The 20800-nt window shown below is 43.7% G+C and overlaps 2 protein-coding genes and 1 non-coding gene across 3 annotated transcripts; all 3 read left to right on the top strand.

Annotated features, from left to right (window-relative positions):
* Window positions 1-1117: 1117 nt before the first annotated feature.
* On the top strand, window positions 1118-1190 carry TRNAE-CUC (transfer RNA glutamic acid (anticodon CUC)). Its single transcript has one exon. It is a non-coding gene; the product is annotated as a tRNA-Glu (tRNA).
* Window positions 1191-5443: 4253 nt separating this feature from the next.
* Window positions 5444-15021, top strand: LOC127344674 (uncharacterized). The gene is made up of 18 exons (XM_051371006.2): window positions 5444-5857; window positions 6504-6573; window positions 6665-7189; window positions 7266-7451; window positions 7565-7678; window positions 8449-8507; window positions 8620-8686; window positions 8795-8846; window positions 8928-9020; window positions 10205-10288; window positions 10415-10827; window positions 11085-11146; window positions 11838-11907; window positions 12177-12257; window positions 12344-12445; window positions 12996-13135; window positions 13373-13490; window positions 14451-15021. Exons 1-18 carry the CDS (start codon window positions 5814-5816, stop codon window positions 14703-14705), a joined length of 2535 nt encoding a protein of 844 aa, XP_051226966.1. The 5' UTR covers window positions 5444-5813; the 3' UTR covers window positions 14706-15021.
* A 2739-nt stretch (window positions 15022-17760) lies between these two features.
* On the top strand, window positions 17761-19775 carry LOC127344675 (uncharacterized). Its single transcript, XM_051371008.2, has 2 exons — window positions 17761-18308; window positions 18714-19775. Exons 1-2 carry the CDS (start codon window positions 17973-17975, stop codon window positions 19773-19775), a joined length of 1398 nt encoding a protein of 465 aa, XP_051226968.1. The 5' UTR covers window positions 17761-17972.
* Window positions 19776-20800: the final 1025 nt, after the last annotated feature.

A 20800-nucleotide genomic window follows, 5' to 3' on the forward strand; every position in this document is an offset into this window, starting at 1 on the left:
ATTTAATCTTAGCTCTTTGCGCCCATTTAGACTCCTCATCTCTTCTCAACTTAGTAACCTTGTCCATTGCATTCCGCAAGGACTTTCTCTCCTCCTCATCTAGAGGGCATAACTCAGCCTTACGATCCAGAATATCTATAACACTTAGCAATTGTTCTTTTTCAAGTCTATAATTACCGCTTAGATTTTTTGCCCAACCCCGGAGGTATTGTCTGACATGACGTATTTTATTTTGCCATATTCCGATTGTAGTAACCGAATTCCACTCTTTAGCTACCATTTTCATGAAACCTTCTTGTTTTAACCCTGCAAGTTCGAAAGAGAAGTGAAACTTATTACCCAAAAAAGATTGCTCCCCTGAATCAAGGAGAAGAGGAGTGTGGTCTGAGCCGGATCTAGTCAAAGCCCTTACAGACACAAGCGAAATTTTTTGCTCCCACTCCACAGTGGCCAAAATTCTATCAAGCTTTTCATATGTAGGTTTGTCCCGTCTATTAGTCCAAGTGTATTGTCTACCTGAGAGAACTATTTCTCTGAGGTTGAGACTCTCTATAATAGCGTTGAAAATAAAAGGCCAACGTGCATTAAAATTATCATTGTTCTTCTCTTCTTTACGCCTTATAATATTAAAATCTCCGCCCACTAACATTGGAAGAGGCTCATCCGCGCAAATTCAGCTAGATGGCCCATGCATGGTTGCCTGCAGTCTGCAGAATCGATCAGCAAGCACTTTGCACTCGCGGCGGCGCCGGCAACTGAAGTACTGAACTGCCAGTGACGCGGGTCTTCGGAGAGGCCGCTGCGTTCCAATGAATGATGTCCCAAAAAGCTGGGATCGATGATCGACAGAGTGGAGGTCAGACGGACTGCGTGGCCCGCGCGCGCTAGGCGACTTGGTGATGGACTGCCTCCACTCTCGTGTTGCTACGTGTCCCTACGTACATGCGGTTCAGACAGACGCACCGTCACCGGCCGGCGATTATATTCCATCCTCGCCCCTTGCCGGATGGATATACTACCCGAGCTTGCACCATGTACTTCTTGTTTTCATTTCCTTGATGATAGGCTCATTAGAGCTGCGTTACTGATAAATAACTTCAGAAAATTGAACACAAAATCCGTCGTAGTCTAGGTGGTTAGGATACTCGGCTCTCACCCGAGAGACCCGGGTTCAAGTCCCGGCGACGGAATCCATTTTTTGTTCTTCATTTCGTCGTGCTTTTAGTTTCGGTTTTTGCCTGAGGCTCTGCACCCGCTACTCCGGTCACCTCGTCCGTTACCGGCCTTCCTCCATCGGACGCCTCGCTCTCCCGCCGCCGCCGGCCAGCATCACGGCACGGGCGATGTTGGCTTCCGGTGGGCGCGCGCGTGCTAGCCCATGACCAAAGACTGTTCCGGCACGGCAGTACGGCACACACGACCGGCAAAATCAATGCCGCTGGCCAAACCACGTCGTGCATATGCACGAGGTTACCGAAATCGATCGAGCCGATCGTACTCAAGTGCCAAGCCCGCCGCCCTCGCTGCCGTTGTGGCCCGGCGCCGACATCTCACGAGGGGACCGCCGAGGACGGGGGCTACTTATCATATCCGGCGAGGAAACCGGCCGGACCCACCTCACGAGGCGAGGACGGACAGTCCTTGTTGGAAGCATTCAACTCTGGCGTACTACGGTGTACCGTGTACCTGCGCGCGCGTACATCGTGTGCGCACACAAATGGAGTAGGTGGGTACGCCATACCAAGAACGAGTAGCTCAAATCTGCGGTCGGAGCAGATTGACGGTACAAATGATGCACAGAAATAACCACGAGTCCACGAGATTCAGTACGCTACATACTGGACTGTCCCTATGTGATGAACCGCATCGGTAGGACATTCTTTTCGCTCTACGAACAGCGGTATACTCGTATAGAATAGAAGTAGCTTTGTACTAGTACCTCCGTTTCAAAAAGCAAGGTGTGTATTTTTAGTCAAACAGTCAAAGCATATTAAGTTTGTCTAAAACTTTACACAAAAAATAACACTATTTGAAATAGTGAATGAATACCCCATGAAAATGCAACTTGTGGTTCCACATACTCCTACTTTTTTCCTCTATACTTAGCTAAACTTAAACAATTTTGACTTTTGACTTAATTTATATGCATTGTTTTATGAAATGGGGGTACTACGGCGTCGTTGTCTATTCGACAATACCCTGGAAGAGGTATCCTCACGGAAGGAGGATGAAGATGACGCCACAGGGCGGAGAGCCATTCAGATGGTGGTACGCAATTTACCCATCCTCGGATCACACTGCACGAGGACATGACATATTGCTGCTTGTCTGGAATTATTTGGACGCTTGCGCGTATTACAATGAGTCGTGATTGTGTCTCTAGGTCTCACGGAATCCGGCTTATATAGGCGGCCAGATCCTAGGGTTTCTACGGAGAGTCCTACCCGGATATAAGTTTACTAACTACGGAACATTACATTGTCGTGCATGTCAAAGATCTGCCTATCTCTAACTTGTCGTCATGGATCCGGCGTCCTTCATGGGTCTTCAGGGATCCGACTCCTTGCATTGGTCGGGCTGGATCCGGCTCCTTGTTTCTAGGCTGGACATCCTCCATCTTCAATCAACAGCAACTTGGCCACCCGGTGGGCCATAAGCCGCCACCACCTTCAGTGAGCCACCCAGGTTTGCCGGATCTGAACCATGTCGATGGCAATACCTATGAAGTGTACCCACAACATACAATATACCATGATCCGTGAGGGCATCTCCGATGGCCCGACGTAAATGGACGCAAAGTGACCGTTCGCGTCCATACGGTCAAAATTTGGATTTGTCCCGAAACTAGCGGTCCGACGGGTTGTCCACCAAAACGTATCCCTGGTCCAAATTTGGGCTGCGAATGGGCTCTCGTCCAGCCAGACAGGGACACCAAAATCTAGCATACCAAAAGCACGCCCTCCTCTTCTTTGCAGCCCTAGGGCGACAACGCCACCCCGCTGCCACCCGCTACCCCCTCGCCATAGTATCCAAGTTCTTTTTGGGCCACGACTCGCCGAAGTCGACGCTCTGTGCCAAGGTAGGGGAGATCCCTTGCCCGCATTGCCCGCGTCCTTGTTGGCCGCCCCTCCGGTCGGAGCCTCCATCAGCCTCGACGCACGAGACCTGTTCGGTCAATTGCGTAGTGCGATACCGACGAATTATTCGGCCATTTGTGTTAACTATGCTAACGATTTACCCATTGTTGTTGGTCCGGAGATCGACCTCAGGAAGTCAACCTCAGGCAGTCACTCGAGATGCTACGCAGGGAAGTCGTGGACACCTCATCTCATCTCATTTTATTATTTATTAATTATAAACTATGCTCTTTTATTTTTCATACATGGCAGTGCATGTAAACTTTGTTATTTGTTTGGATGAAATAAAATTCGTTAATTAAACATTTTTTGTTTACATATCTATGTGCCAATTTTGTGAGAATAGAAAAATCTAAAAATGCTCAAGGCGGGGGAAATTGGGTCGGACCGCTGGGCTATCCGACGCAAATGGTCAATCGTGGCCGGGCAACCAATTTGATGTCACGTAGATGTACAATTTTGATGTCTGTTTTCGTTGGACTGAAAATACCGTAAGAACCTGAGATTTCAATCGCGTATCTTTTCCTGAACAAAATCCAGCCCTTGCCGTAAACAAACTGGTGGCGGGTAAACTGTCTGCGCAGAAGCAACGAATGATGCTATACCGAACCTCGTACGGAGTACATACGAATTCGAGGCTGCAGTAGGCTGGACACCACCGGCGTGCCTACACTGGTGCTCACTTTCTCGGCAGGACGGCCGCTGGTCCACTGCCCCCTGTCTGCTGGACGGCCTCCCGCCCTGCTCACCTGCATGGCAATCATCTTCCATTATTCGTGTTTCCTCGTCGGTCGCCTGGCACTAGCCACCCGATCGTTTTATATTGAAACGTGAATCGCAAGTCGTGAGATAAGTTGTAGGAGTGGCGTACGGTTGATTCAGATGTCGCATCTGTTTAAGGAGTACGACAGCACTGGTTGGGTTGACAGATACAGTTGGTTCCGCGACATTTTGACGCCTCGTGCCATTCTGGATATGGGCAACGCGTCACTTCTGCGAAGTGGGCAGTTCGGACGTGATGAACTACACGTACGCAGAGAGAGGCACGGGAGAAAGGTTAAGCAGAGCAGCCGGCGTACAAAAGGACGAACGCAAGGAGCATGCAGCGAACGACATTCTTCTTTGAGGTCCACGTACAAAAAAAAAGGAAGATTGCAGCGCTGACCAACGAAATCTCCGGCAACCACCCAGCTGAATCGTCGTGTAAACAAACTCGTCATACTGCAGTTGAAACCGGATAATATAGGTCTGATGTGCGTATATAACTGAGAAAAAAAAGATTTGGGTGCAATGCAACGTCAGCCTGCAGGGATAATCAATCAGTCCTAGCAGTAGACAGCTGCAAGCCTGCAATGCTGCGGAAAGCTGGACTGCAAAGCTAGTTGCGCTGTAGATGTCACGCTCCTGGGACACCGATCGTGGGCGTGGCCCCACTCTCTCAGTATGCGGGTGGCACGCACGCATCATTTCATTTTACTCCCCCGATGGCAGGCTCCACTCTTGTCAGGTTGCAACACAACTTTCCCGTAGGTAGAGAGACTGCCTCGTCGGTCAGACATTTCTCATGCTCAGGTGTATTTTTTTAGTGGGATCTGAGATTGCTGACCACGCTTTCACGTGATTGTATTGCTTAGTCGGTGGTCAAAGTACACATTGTAAAATGCCAATGTTACAGCTCATCATTTGCGATTATTTATTTTCCGATTCTCAAACACGAAAATGCATCTTACAAAGACATGTAAGGTTGCTCGCGAACCCGTTTCCCAGCTCCAGCAAGTTAAAAGAAAACACTTGCTTGGTTGATCGCGGTTTGTGCTTGCACGAATCTTAAAGATGCATCGATGAACGAGAGGCGATAAATTGGCTCAGCGGTTTGGCGCGAAATGTAGCTTTGTCGTCCTCTTATTCGATCACCACCAGTGGAGAACAAATCTATCTGACTCTTCCTCTCGCACGATAACAACAACGATGATTTAAATCTACATCACTGGCAAGTCTAACTTCACATATCTCCGGCACCGGTTACACCGATTTCGGATATCTCCGGCACCGGCTCAATTGACCTACTGCTCTACCAAGGCAACGCAATGCCTGCTAAAAAAAATGAATGCATCTCCTAACACGTCAACCCACCCCAGATCATATTTTAGAGCGAAGGAACCCCGTACAGCCCCCGTAGACACGGAGAATCGGGATCTCGGCGTCGCTGAACCCGCCGAACTCCCACACGTCGATACGAGAAGAAGAGGCACCAGCCGGAGCACGAGGGCGCGGAGTCATTCCCAAGCTAGTCCCCATCTCCCCGATCTCCAGGCCACTATACACGACCAATACCCCAAAAAAGCCCCGAAACAAAAAGGAGAAAATCGAACTCAGAGTTAAAGGCGCCCCCCCTCCTCCGTTTTCCCAACTCCCCAATTGTCACCTCACAGTTTTCGCACTCTTCCACGCAGATCAAATCTCAGCAGCAGCAGGAGTAGCTACCACTCCAATACTATAATCCGATCGGATCACCAGTTCCCCAACCACCCATAGCGCTGCTGAATCGCGCTCCACTCCACTCCGCTCCCGTACACTGCAGCACTCCGCCTCTCCGCGGCGCCACCGACATCACCGCCGGCGAGCTAGAACAGCAGGAGGAGTGGCGGCGCTGGGCCACCGACGCCGCGGCGGGAGATGAAGGCCAAGAGCCTCCCCTTCATCGCCTTCGAGCACAAGCGGTTCGTGACTCCTCTTCCTGCTCCCGCTCCTGCTGCCGCGGACGCTGCTCTGCTTCGGATGCTCCCGCCGGAGTTTCCGATGTTCCTGCTAGCCGCGCGAGACTTCCGCACGCGTGTTGTTTTACTCGGCCTTTTTCTTCGGGGCCGAGATTATTTGTTCGTTTACCGTCATGCCCGGGGATCTCGATCCCGTTGCGAGACATCGGGGGCCGAACTCGGGCAATGCGGCCGCTAGATCTCCGCGTTTCCAGACGGGACGAGCTAATTTTATATATCTGAAAAATGCTTGAATTGTGTTTTTCGGTATGCTTGCGTGTCCAAGGATCTGGGTTCGCGCACGCACATCACACGGTGCGCTGCGGTGCTGCAGTTAGAGCAACACCTGGCATTTGAGCATTGGGGCTAAGTCTAGTTAATTGATGCAACTATCTGGGATTGCTATATTAATCATGCCAAACTTTATTAGTGCGCATGACGCGATTTAGTAGCAAAATCAAGCGCCTGATACATCGTCGATCAGATAAGAATGGTTTGGTCCCGTGCTTTTTGGCACGAATTATTTTATTGCTGAAGCACCTGTTTGTTAGTTCGCCTTTCAGTGGCGTTTGCCCCTTTTCTGTTTCTGATGGCTCGGCGATTGGAACAGGGACGCCTATGGTTTCGCTGTGCGACCACAGCACTTGCAACGCTACAGGGAGTATGCCAACATCTACAAGGTACAAGAGCCACACCCTAGCAATGCCTCCATTTCTGCACCATGCCGTGTGATCTCACTGAGTTGCATCTGATGTGGTGCTCGATCTGCAGGAGGAGGAAGAGGAGCGGTCTGATAGATGGAAGAACTTTATCGAGAGGCAGGCAGAGGATGACGAATCGTCCGGAGAAGATGCTAAGATCGTGCCGTCCATCGAGGACGAAGGTGCTACAGGAGATGCCGGCACTCCTGACCTGTCCGACGAGAAGACACCCAAACAGCAGAGGCCACATAAGATCCAAATATGGTCTGAGATCAGGCCTTCGTTGGGCCACATCGGGGAGATGATGAGCTTGCGTATCAAGAAGAAGAAGCAATCTACCGCTGGCGAAGAGGATGCAACGGATACGGATGGAGTCCACACTGTAAACGCTGAAGACAGCAAGCCCTCGGAGGACTCCGACGAGGAGTTCTATGATGTAGAGAAGGTTGATCCCGGCCAAGAAGGGCCTGCTACTGACAGTGCCAATGCTGATTCAGGCATTAATAGAGCTGCGAGTCAAGAAGGGTATTTTCCTTGGAAAGAAGAATTGGAGTGCTTAGTTCGTGGTGGGCTGCCAATGGCTCTAAGAGGAGAGGTAAGAATTGTTTCTATATTAAAGATATAGTATTTTGTTATCTTAAACTGATGGCCCATTTGCTGTGTGAGGACAGCTATGGCAAGCTTTTGTTGGTATTGGAGCTCGCCGAGTGAAAGGGTACTATGAGAGCCTCCTTGCGGTGGATGGTGGAAGCGGGGACAGCAAAGATTCCGATCCTCCAACTATGGAGTGTGGTGACGAAAAATCGAAAGCATCTCAAACACCTTGTTCCGAAAAGTGGAGAGGGCAAATAGAGAAGGTACATAGCGAACAAATTTTCATTACTTTGTTTCAATATTTTTTTATATTGAAATTTTTTGTATACTTAAGAATATTGTGCTAAACCGTCATCTGTTGCATGGGCCCTTTTAGGATTTGCCTAGAACATTTCCAGGCCATCCAGCTCTAGATGAGGATGGCAGAAATGCTTTGAGACGATTGCTCACAGCTTATGCTAGACATAATCCATCAGTTGGTTATTGCCAGGTACATCTTTCCCTTAATGTTGATTTGTTTTCATGGCACTGCATTTCATTACCTTCTTGGGAGGCCTTGCACACAGAACACTGTGTTGCACCTTTAAAATTTAACTTAAGTTGAATATTAATATTTGAAAGAACAAGACCATTGCCGAAGAGCTAGACACTTGTAGGGAGAACCACGTTAACAGACGTAGGCCCTCTCTCGGTCCTGATCGTATTGAGTAGGCTGGTAGTTTCGGCCTGAGCTTTAACAATGCTGTTGTGCTTTTATTTCTCTGCCCTCTCCATGTCTTCTCAAATTCTAAATATCTTCAAAAAAATTATGTAAATGGGCTAGGGGCCAATATTACAGTAAAAGCCAAATAGAGCATGATAGCACACAAGATGTTTTTTTTAGCTCATTCATGTCTTTTTCATGCGGACTACAAATAAACAAATTTGCTCACAAAACTTGAAGATACATAGTTATTTCTAATATCTACATGTGAGTTTTTATAAAAAAAATTGAAAAGTGAACTATCTTTAATACTCTAAACCCGCTTTTTATTTTTTGGAAAATAATGGGATCACATAAGCTTCGTTGCTATAAACCTATGTCCGCAAACAGTTTTCAAGTTTGTAAAATGTAAAAAAAAATTGGACAAAGAAAATAATCTCTTTGGTATTTCACCATTATGATTCTGCTGTGCATACTGCACGCAATATTGTTTTCGAACAGTCCAATTTGTATGTTCGAAGATTCCCTCTTCTAAGATAGAAATGTGATTAATGCAGGCAATGAACTTCTTTGCTGGTTTGTTACTTCTGTTGATGTCCGAGGAGAATGCATTTTGGTAGGTTTTGCAGCACAGTATCAAGTACCTGCATTCGTTAAAATCACTTTAGTTGATTCCATAATAGAAGAGTTGAACTAAATAATGCAATGAATGTGTTATGGGTCCACAGGGCATTGACAGGCATTATGGATGACTATTTTGATGGTTATTTCTCTGAAGAAATGATCGAGTCTCAGGTATTCTTCATTTTATTGTCATTTTCATAATTTTATGCATGTTGATTACTTGGAGCTCCAAGCTGATCTGTTTGTTATTAAAAGATCTGCATTTTGGTTATGTCTTAGGTGGATCAGCTTGTTTTAGAGGAGTTGGTCAGAGAGAAATTCCCCAAGCTAGGTTTGTGACTCAGAATCACATGATTCTATCAGGCATGTTTAACACCTAAAGTTTGACAGGGATTGCAATTTTCCTGTGCAGTAAATCACTTGGACTACCTTGGTGTACAAGTTGCATGGGTTGCTGGACCATGGTTCCTATCTATATACATGAACATGCTTCCCTGGGAAACTGGTCAGTCTAGTGACAGTTATTTGAAATAGCATACTATTGTTTGCGAAATACATTTTCACAATCCTATCTTTGCTTATTTATTTTATAAGGCAACAACAATTTAAGGATAAATTGCGAAAGCCAGGACTTGAGTCGAGCTCGAGACCGTGGGCTCTGATACCAGTGTTTTTCTCTAAATCAAAAAAATTATGGTAGCTTACAATTTAAATATCGTATGGCATCTTTGTGTGGAAAATATATGATATTTCCTTCTACTAATAAAAGGGAAGATCAGCAATATGACGGGAGGTGATGCTAAAACAAGTGCAAGTGAAGTGAGTAGCAGAAAAATTCAATTACTTATTGTCAGGATTGCAAGACACTAAATGAAAATGATTTCCTGTTAGTGTTCCCTCTCTGCTGTCTCTTCTCTGTGTTCTCAGAAAATGAAGGACTAAGAACTACAGAGGAGGACACTCGATAGTTTTAGGCAACAGATGCTTTCTTCTTTTATTAGCTTTTGTAGCAACGGATGCTACACTACTCAGCAACAGAGCTTAGCAACCCATGCTTGCCGTAGCAACCTATGGTAGTAGGACCTGTCTGTACTTGTACATGACCCTTTAGATTGTTGCCATGTGTCACAATCCAAACCGTACACCATACTTCTAGAATACTCTACAAACTCCAGATATATCATACTACTCCTAAATATCTTACTCTAGAACATTCTTAATTCTAGAGTTCTTCCTACATACCCTGGACACTTCATGACTAAGCTAGCTCCTTCTACTAGCCAACTACAGCATGCCTATCTATTCAGTAGACAACCTATGTGCACTGTTCACTCACAAAGGAAGCACGCAACCTATGTGTGCTATTCACACTACAGCCTGCACACAACCTATGTGGGCAGGTCACACCATGACAATATTACATTCAGGAAAACATTTTCTTGTCATAGCATAAAATATTTAATTCACTCACTAGGTTTTTGCTGTCAAAGCTAAATGCAGGCACGGTAATAATGGCAAAAAAACATGCATGACCTTTTCAGATTTATAGCAAATGTTGGTCGCAGAATCATATGCACAGCTAAACAACGCTTGTCCTTTTCTTAACTTCTTTGACAAGGGCTTTTCTATGTAAGTCACAAATGCTTGGAGTAATATTCTCACTATATTAGTGCTATTTGAACATTTCAGTTCTTCGTGTGTGGGATGTGCTTCTCTTTGATGGAAATCGTGTGATGCTCTTCCGGACTGCCCTTGCACTTATGGAGTTGTATGGTACTGGAGTCACTCTTTCACCTTTTTTCCATGCAGAAAAAGCCATATAACTTAATATGATGTCTAGATACATTATAGTTCATCTCAGGTAACTTCATGGAGACTTAACGCTACTGTTTATTGCAGGTCCTGCACTCGTGACAACAAAAGATGCTGGGGATGCCGTAACTCTCTTACAGTCTTTAGCTGGTTCCACTTTTGACAGCAGCCAGCTTGTTTTAACAGCTTGCATGGGATATCAAGCTGTAGATGAAGCAAGGCTGCATGATCTGAGAAACAAACACCGGCCATCTGTTTTGTCTTCAATGGAAAACAGAGCAAAAGGTCTTCGTGAATGGAGGAACACAAGTGGTCTTGCATCAAAGCTATACAATTTCAACCGTGACGCTGAACCATTGGTGTCAATATCAACAGAACAGTTAAATGACTCGACAGATGGGGATGCTAACCAAGAAACCAGTTCTGGAAATATTGATGATATGTATCATGGCCTGACTGTCAGCACTGATATTGATTTGTTGCCCGATCCGAAAGATCAGGTATCATTCTCGATACACTAATTAACTCTCTCTTTCGCCTCCAAATTGCAAAATAACATTTTCAAAAGTACCCGACTGAAAAAATGCAGATAAGTAAAAGTAACTTATGTATAAATATCCTTGCTAACCTGGTTGTCCAGTCAATTTACAAACTACTCAAACTCACAAAGTGTTATAATTTGTTAGTAAGTCTTGGGCTCTTTCTGTGTTTTCAGTTGGAGCTGTTAGTGAGCATATGTTTTGTTGTATTATTTCAGGTTATCTGGCTGAAGGTTGAGCTATGCCGACTGCTAGAGGAAAGAAGATCAGCTGTTCTGAGGTCAATTGTTTTGAAATACCAAAGATTGTCACTAGTTTTAGCGATTAAGTTTTCATATCTACGCACATATAAACATATATATATGAACCTTTGTAAAATTTAAGTAATCAAATGGCCTGCTGTCAGTAGGGAGCTGCTTCCGTCCTGTTTACTGAATGGAACATATTATCCTGTAGCTGGTCAACCCTGGTCTATTTCATGACAAACCCAGCCAGAGCTTGGCTGGTGGTTTATTTGTGAAAAATATAGTTTAACTTGTATGTCAATTATGACTATCCATTTGGGCTAAATTGAACTAAATTCAAAATATCTGCCCAAAATTTAGTTCACTTACAGAATTAGCCCTGAGCTTACTGTAATTATTTTAGCTGTGCTTTAGCATTCTGATGTTCCCTTCTTTTAGCTCCTGACCAATATTAATGCTGCAAAAACTAAATATAAGTAAACTACTCCATCTGATCCATGATAAGTGTCAGGGTTTTAGTTCAAATGGATCGGAGGGAGTATTAGTTGTATCTGCCCTGGTGAATATTTTCCTACTATTAGAGGTGTTATTTGTGTATTGTTGAGCAAAAGTTGGTTCTTTATAGAATATGTTCTTCTCATCGTTCAGAATGCGTTGTGTAAGGGAATTGTTTCTTCTCAGTTCTCAAAGTCCCCTTCCAATAATTTTCTTTGCATCTATATACAGGGCTGATGAATTAGAGACAGCACTAATGGAGATGGTTAAGCAAGATAACAGACGTGAATTAAGTGCAAAGGTAAACAATGGAATATTTATGGTGGCTATCTTTCTTATAGTGTCGCTCATCATTATTCAGCTGCGTTTTGTTCCCTTTATTGCTGAAATCTAACTGCTATTGATCTTGTATACTGGGCCTGAAATTTGATAGTATCTCCTATTTAATAACCAGTTTATCCACTCGAAAATGCAGTATATATGATCACTACTTAACCCTAGTAGTTGGATATTTCACGTTTTGAGACTTGAAACATCATAATTCTTAATATTTTTGTTTTAAATTATTAGGTAGAGCAGTTAGAACAAGAATTATCTGAGCTAAGGCAATCTCTATCAGACAAGCAGGAACAGGAACAAGCAATGCTTCAGGTGCAGTTGCCACTTGTGTATTCTTCTCACTGAATCTTGTTGTTACAACTGTATATACAGTTAACCATAAATTTAATTCTTTGTAGGTCCTGATGCGTGTAGAGCAAGAACAGAAGGTTACAGAGGATGCACGCATCTTCGCTGAGCAAGATGCTGCTGCTCAGAAATATGCTTCTCATATCCTTCAGGTTAGTTCAGTTGGTCAAGTATCCATGATCGTATTTTTATGTGATAATCTCGCTGAAACTACAAGCCAAGGAAAGATTACTAGCTAATTCAGCTTGAGCAATTAATTCTTGGCTCACCAAATTTGTCGATAGACGTAGAATGAAAGTGTTCTTTCTAAACATTTTTATTTTCATATGAAAATCACATTCACATATAAAAAAACCTTTGCCTGTTGATCTGGAGGAGGACAGCATTGTGTTTATAGTTATCTTTGCAGCAAGTATTTCCTCGTGGATATTCTTCACAAAGTATGCATTGAAATGTACATGCAATTATCTGTTAACCTGGATTGCTTAAAAATAACATTGGTGATGAGTCTTGAATGCCTGATCATCTATATACTATTTGACATCTGGAAACGCCAAAAAAGAAACTCCAATTTCACACTGTTACTGTTGGTTCATGATTATTTGCCATGATTGGTCACTGGGGTGGACATGCAATAAAGCAAATAAGTATCTGATGGCTCAGTTTATGATTTTCTTATTACACATTGAACTCTGTATGCAGGAAAAGTATGATGAAGCGATGGCTTCACTCGCGCAAATGGAGAACAGAGCAGTCATGGCTGAAACAATGTTGGAGGCAACACTTCAATATCAATCTAGTCAGCAAAAAGCACAACTACCTTCCCCTTCCCCTTCTCCAAGGTATCATTGTCTTGTTTGATGGTATTAGACCAGATTATTACACACAGTGGCAAGGAAACAATACTGAAATATTAATCTTGTTATTACTGCACTATATCCAGTGACCCATGAATTATGCCATGAGACTGGTAGTGTGCTATTGCATAACTCACAAGCGAGGCATGAAAATTTACAGCCGCTTGTTATTACACTACTCCAGTGCTAACCTGATGTCATGCCCTGCCCTTTCTCTTCTAGGACACCAACACGAGATGCATCTCCTGGCCAAGTGAGCCAAGATTCATCACAGGAGTTTCAGCCTAGAAAAATAAGTTTGCTTGCCCCATTTTCTCTCAGTTGGCGTGACAGGAACAAGGTACTTTCTTTGGCAAGTGAACTGTAGGGCCAATAGAAGAGTCCGCAATACATTTAGTAGTAATACTAGGCGAATAGATTCTTTCCCCGGACTCTTAGAAAATAATAAGATAATGTTGTTCTTCTGTAAGCATTGTCTCTTTTGGAATTTTTGTCATGCCCACACAGCTGGTGATTTAACCCTTAAGTGTCGTTTAAGAATGTTATAAACCATGGGAAGCTTCCTTTTTAACCTAGATCTTAGGGGTCGAAGGGAAGGTATAGTACTACTTCTTTTTATACCTCGAATCTAACTGTCCCCACAATTTTGCAAATAAAATATATTTATGGATAATTCGCGTAAACGCACATCCAGTTAATTTTGAAGGAGTCAACAACTGCAGACTTTATGTTCTCGCCATTAGCTTCCAACTGACTGCAAAAGCAGCAAAACATTTTTCTATGTTGTTTCCCTAGAATGTGAGCAAACAATGTGATACATTTAAGGTCTTGCGAGTGATGAATTTTTTCTTATAGTAAATGGCCAAATGCTGCTCTTTGCTACTTGCCACCGAGTAGACATTCATCTCAGTCTTTTAGGTTTATAGGGATGCTGACAGTGAAGAACCATGATAATCTTAGTTCCATTGCCTAAAACCAAATGTAATTTTGGATGCTTAAACGGTTTATATTCTGTCATACATCCTGAATAGGGCTGATAAATGTGATTGAAGGGAGCACATGCAATATGGAAGATGCATTTTGTTATAAATAGTAGCCTTGCCTTCTTTGTGTTCTTACTTATCTCCGGATTGTCATGTTCACTACCAATTTACGAGGTTTCTTGTTTCTGGAGTACTCTTGTTTAGTTTTATTTGTATGCTTTACTCCATTTTTCATATGTTCGATTTGCTTTATACGATCAATATGAATCGTTCTCCCTTTCTTATATAATGTTATTGGTGCCATGGATTCTTTACAGGGCAAGCAGAACAATGCTGACGAGTTAACAAATGGCAAACAAAATAACAACACTGCGCAAAGTGTTGAGCCACCAAAGATGGATGATGGAAATCAGGGGGGCACACCAAAAGAGGGTGAACGAGTAGAGACACCCATCGGAGATGAACCCCGATTAGAGATGGCCAAGATGGATGGCGATCTGCCAACCGTAGAAACGACTACAAATAAAATAAACGGGCAGGAAGAACACTTACAAGAAATAAGACTAGATTGATCCTTTGGCCAACACCTTTGGTACTCAATAGTGCCTTGTGATTTTGAAGGAAAGCTGAAGCCAACATTTCGGCTGCAATTTTTTAAGTCATGTGCTGCTGTATTTATTTTTCTCCTTTTCTCTCCTTTTGATTTGTTGTCCTTCTTTTTACCACTTCCTTTAGGCTCATAGATTCAAAACTTCCCAGCAATAACTTGCAAGAGGTAATATTGGTATGGTTTCCCTGCTCATTATCGAGATGGGCTGTAAGTTATTGATAGATACATGGAAAATGAACGACATGGATGAACAGTGCAATTGTTTGTAAAACAGGCTCCGTCATCTGCATTGTACAGTAAAAAGAATGGCACAACCACCATGGTGGCAGGGATCTAGCTGAAGGAATATAATCCGCTTAAATTATGATGTCTTCAGAGTATATGCGGTGCAACGGTAGCTTGGTGTTGCACCGGCAGGCAGACGCCCTCGACTTTCATCCATGGTGGCTTGGAAGTTGGAACTCTTTTCCTGTAGCGTTGGACTTCTCCAATAAGGTTCAGACTTCTCAAAATGGTTCCTCCCCTCTCGGTCCTTCCCTCACATCACTGGGTTGTGGGGTGCGTCAATGGTATTTGAGAGTCGGCGAGCAGCGACGAAGGCAATATGGTTGTACAATGGTGCTCGGTTTCAACAACGGCGACGTCTTCGGAGGACCTATACCCAAAAAAAGGGTTTGTTTTCCAAGAAATGTGATTCTCCGTGACTCAACACATGCGATCTAACCTAGCCTTTAATTTAAGTTCGTTTTAATCCTTCTCTGATCTATATAATGGTGTTTCGATTCGAGATAAGATCTAAATAAAGTTGCAAACCATTCCTGCAACCGGTTCCTAGTTTCGTCAGGATTTTGAATGTCTATTTCATGCTCATATTTGGAGCTTTTTGGACAATTTTTGTCAAATTCGGCGTATATAGTCGACCGTTTGAGCTTTCTTTCGAGCAGTAGTTTTTATCTCAATGTTTCTCACCAATTTTTGTGTTGAATTTTTTTGGTTTTGGCATTTGTAGACAAGTAGATCTACATCTCGTTAATACACAGTAGGAAGATGTAGATCTACTTGTCTAAGAGCATTTTCAGTCGCATCCCCCAAACAACGTTCGGTAAAAGCGCCGTATTGGTCGTTTGGAGGACGTCTGGACAAAATCCGCGTTTGGGGGGGCTCCCGTTCCTAAGCACACGCCCCCAAACATGACCTCCAAACAAAAAGCAAGTGTAAAATCGTGTCTAGCGTTCCTGATAGAGCCTCTATACACAGGAAATGGGTTAGGAAAGCCGGACAATGTTTGGGGCACGTCCGGACCGAAGCGGCCTTTGGAACGCGTGACTGAGAGAGGTTATGTGTCTGGACGCGGCTGGAGATGCTCTAAGAATATCAAAAATGAAAACTTTGTACACGAAAGTTGCGTGAAACGGTGAGATGAAGCTACCCATCGAAGTAAATTTTGAATGCTTGACCATGTGCAACGAATTTGATAAAATTTGATCAACAAAGCTCCAAAGAAAACACAAAATAGAGCTTTAAACACTCGATGATATTAGGAATCTTTTATGGAATCACAACATTGATGCACATTTTTTCATCTGGAGCTTATCTCAGATCGAAACATGGTTGAACAAATTAAAGGTGACTATGAATGAGCTATTTTGTTGGTGACCGGCATAAGTCAAATTTACTTTGCATGTGATATATTTTGTTGGTGACCGGCATAAGTCAAATTTACACCCATATAGGTACACCAAATTACATCTAAGTAAAAAAAAAAACCGTGGTAGTATCCAAACACGCCCCAATAGTTTAAGCGCAGGCCACCGATAACACTCACCTCACCGGTTACCAAGCCTGTACTAGTTTACTCCTCGAATCCATCCATTTCTGGCATAGTGACATGTGATACACGCTCGCTCTCTTCCTCAACACCATCTGCCACTACCTCGTGCTAGGATGCGTGCCTGCGTGCACGCCAAAAGAAGCCGTACTACCAGCCACGTGACACGGTCGAGGGCCATAATCTGGAGCTCTGCATCTCTCGACACTTCGACAGGTTTTCGCCACTAGCAACAAACCCTGACAGTCTTGCTAAAAAGAATTCCTGATTTGTTCCAGTTTGGAGTTTGGCCAGAGTGTTGGCAAAACTGATCAAGAATTTGCGATATAGCTTGAGCTTCCTGAATGTTAGCTTTGCCACAAATAATAAGGTCATCTGCAAACATTAAAGAGTGTATAGGTGGACAATTTGGTCCAAGTAAAATACCTGTGAGTTGATTGGCTTGCAGGGCGTCCTGAAGTGCCAGAGATAGTTCATTCACTGCAAAAACAAAAAGGTATGGAGACAACGGACATCCCTGCCTGATGCCTCTCGTACTACTGAACTTTGCAAAAGATTGGCCATTAATGATCACGGAGAAAATTGGCGAGGAAATACAAGCATGCACAAGATTAATGAAATGATTGTGAAGCCCTCTACGAGTAAGCGCGGCAACGATGAAGTTCCATTCTAGCCTATCAAAAGCTTTGGCAAGATCAATTTTTAACATGAAGTCAAGGCTTTTCCAAGAAGTTAAACCGAAAGAGTGGGCAATTTCTTGAGCAACTATAATGTTATTGCTAATGCGCCTACCTGCAATGAAAGCTTGTTGAGAGGGATGGATATATTCAGGAAGATGCTCTTTCAATCTGTTTGCTAAGGATTTTGCAATAATTTTGTAGACTACATTACACAAACTTATGGGTCTAAAGTCCGAAGGTAGATGGCAAGCAAGTTTTTTTGGAATAAGGACAATGTGAGTATCATTAATATGAGTTGGGAGCACACCTGTAATATAGAAGTTCCTTACCACATTTGTTACATCGTCTCCAATCCAAGCCCAAGACGAAGTATAAAATCCAACACTAAAACCGTCTGGTCCTGGTGAAGCATTTCTCCTCATTTCTTTGAGTATTCCCCAAACCTCCTGCTTGTCGGGCACCGAGTTGGTGAAGTCTCCAGTGTCTTGTGGTAATGTTACCACAAGATATTAGAAGGTTTTTTCCAGCTCCAGACATAGACAATTCTTTCACCCATCTAGGCCATCCTCTCATCCTTCCCTCCAAAGACAGATCATCAGCTTATGCCTTTGTTTATGAAAAATTCAAATCCAAGCTCTCCACCTACAAAGCCAATCGTCTATCGCATGCAGCCAGATTAACACTCATAAAATCTGTGTTCTCCTCCATTCCTGTCTACTACATGTCCAACCTTCTTTTCTCAAAAAAATTTCTAGCTAAATTGACAGCGATTATCAGAAACTTTTGGTGGACAGGTGTTCAAGATGATCAAACAACTAGAAGCCTTTGCCTACGAGCATGGGCTGATGTTTGTATTGAAAAAAAAATTGGTGGTCTTGGTATTAGAAATTTGCAGGCAATTAATCAAGGACTTATCCTCTCAACAGCGTGGAGATTGGCTAAGGAACCACACAGCCAGCTAGCTCAGATCCTCAAGGCTAAGTACCATCATGATACATCCATTTGGAGAGCGAAACCAAATATACCTAAATCAGCCTTCTGGTCCGCAATTATTAAGGTAAAACCCCTTTTAATTTCAGCATCTTTATATCAAATTGTGGATGGGAATAGTTCTATATGGAGCTCTCCTTGGTTTGATGGTTGGGAAGCCATTTATGATAATCTCATATTGCAGCAGCAACCTTTTGTCTATCCCGCACAAGTTAAAGACCTTTGGGTTTCTGGACATAAAACTTGGAACACAAACTTGATTAACACTCTTTTTAGTACTGAAACTGCAAATTCTATTCTTCAAACACCCATCATTAATGTCAATGGAGATGATACTTTGATTTGGAAAATAACTCAGACAGGTCAATTCTCCCCCAAAAGTGCTTATAAGCACTGCTTCAATAATCTTAAGCTCCCACGGAGGCAAAGACCCAAGGTTGTGCCACCACAAGTCATATCTCTTCTTAAACAGGTTTGGCGGGACAAACAGATGGCACCAAGAGTCAAAACATTTGCATGGAGGCTACTAAGGAAAGCGCTTCCTACTGGTAAGAGGGTGAGTAGGTACTCTAAGCACATCAATGAAAACTGCTCTAGATGTGGTAATCTAGAAGATGAAATGCATATGCTATTCTTGTGCCCTTTTTCTAAGGCAGCATGGTACTGTTATCCTTGGTTCATTAAAACTGAATTTGTTGCTCAGCATCATCCATCAGTCACTGATATGATTCAAACTTTACTCACTTCTCAACATCCAGAAATAAATGTTAGTACACTTTACACATTCTTGTGGTGCCTTTGGAAAGCACGAAACGATACTCTATTTTGCAGGAAAGCAAGCAGACCTTCTCAGATATATGCAACATCAAATGCTATAATCAAGGGAATGAATCTAGAAGACAACAACTCCTCACATCAGCAAGGAAACAAGAACATACAAGAGCCAATCCAAACGCTTCCCCCAATTCCTCAAGCTCAGCATGATGATTATTTCACAGGGAATGTCATCTATTGTGACGCGGCCTGGAAAAGACAAACAGGGCAAGACAAGACCCGAGCTGGACTTGGCGTCATCATACACATGCATGACAATCAACACCTCCGGCAACTACATGTTGCAGCGCTCTCTCCGCCAGCTTCCTCGCCTCTACAAGCAGAGACATATGGGCTGCTTCTAGCAATAAGGCTAGCAGATCTTCTACAGATTCAGGATCCTTACTATTACACTGACAATTCAGTGTTAGCATCGGCGGCAGCATCTCCAACTGTATTCAAAGCTCCAGGACACTGGGAGAACAGGCCACATCTTGCAGCAATCCAGGCTTCTCCATCATTTTGCTGCAAAAAAATAGCTCATATTAATAGGTGTAAAAATTTCAAAGCAGACCATCAGGCTCGTTTAGCTCTTAGAATTCAGAATACTTCTTTGGCTATTCGATGCTTATGCTCCGAAGCAGGTCAATGTCCTGGCAGGGACATCCTTTCTGTATCTAGCGTGGATCCTTTCACGCTTATCTCTGTAAAATGCACTTAAGTTGAATAAAATATTTTATGTTCAAAAAAAAAAAAAAAGCAACAAACCCTGACTGGGTACGTTGCCCCTGGTCCTTCCTAACGGCACAATTTGCATTAGTTAACTCAAAAGCATGACCATTTAGCATTAACAGTAGATTTAGTCCGAGAATGACGCGCTATAGAATATAGTACTATATGCACCTGGCACTATAGGCTCTAATTGGCACGAGATTACTGTTTCCTAATCACCTAAGCTGCACGAGATTAACAGCTCCCTAACTTGGCTGGTTGGTCATCGGTCAGTTTCATGGATGCTTTTCCAACATGAATATGTGTGATTGTAAAGCCCAGAGTGAGAAGTGACTCTGCTCCCACTCACATCGAAAGCAGATAATAACCCACGCGAGTCCAAATAAAGCGAACTTATTCCCGGGCCCCAGGCAGATCTATGGGTTAAATAAAGAAGAACGCGCAATCTAGTACCAAAACGTGCCTAAAAACTTGAGCTATAAATCAGCTCACCCTTTGCACACTCCCTCCCCAAACCAGCTAGTTCTCTCTTCTCAGCAACACAAACGCCACTAGTAGCTCACGAGCTCAAGCCAGTTCAGTCGAAGCCGAGCACCAATGGAGTACACGTACCCCTGCAACCACAGCTGCAACAACAAGGAGAAGAGGCCTCCGCTCAAGAGGGGACAGCTCAAGATGCAGATTGCCAGGACGCTGGGAAGCCTCGTGGTGCCGGGCGGCGCCAAGAACAGCTTCAGCTTCAGAAGGTGACCACTTGACCAGCCAGGCCAAGCGGCAACCTCGGCCAATCTAGCTAGAGGTGGTGTGTGGGGCTTGATATGTATAGGGATCGTTTGCAAGTTGAAGAACAGTTGTTTTATAGTTAGCGGCCTGTTGATTTGTCGAGTTTTCCCCTTCCCCCCTCTCTGCTCGCTTCAAGGTTCTCTTCTGGAATTTTGCAGCTTAGATCTTGCTTCCTCGGGAATTACATTGTCCACGGAGTGAAGAACGGAGACTGGAGGTTCATGCATGTTC

Source organism: Lolium perenne, chromosome 3 (assembly GCF_019359855.2).
Source record: "Lolium perenne isolate Kyuss_39 chromosome 3, Kyuss_2.0, whole genome shotgun sequence".
NCBI lineage: Eukaryota > Viridiplantae > Streptophyta > Magnoliopsida > Poales > Poaceae > Lolium > Lolium perenne.

Coding starts and splice junctions, on each gene's coding strand:
- LOC127344675 (XM_051371008.2), top strand. CDS start 17,973: ATGTCCAACCTTCTTTTCTCAAAAAAATTTCTAGCTAAATTGACAGCG. Junction 18,309..18,713: donor TCTGGTCCGCAATTATTAAG/GTAAAACCCCTT, acceptor CTTCTTAAACAG/GTTTGGCGGGACAAACAGAT.
- LOC127344674 (XM_051371006.2), top strand. CDS start 5,814: ATGAAGGCCAAGAGCCTCCCCTTCATCGCCTTCGAGCACAAGCG. Junction 7,190..7,265: donor CAATGGCTCTAAGAGGAGAG/GTAAGAATTGTT, acceptor GTGTGAGGACAG/CTATGGCAAGCTTTTGTTGG. Junction 10,828..11,084: donor TGCCCGATCCGAAAGATCAG/GTATCATTCTCG, acceptor GTATTATTTCAG/GTTATCTGGCTGAAGGTTGA.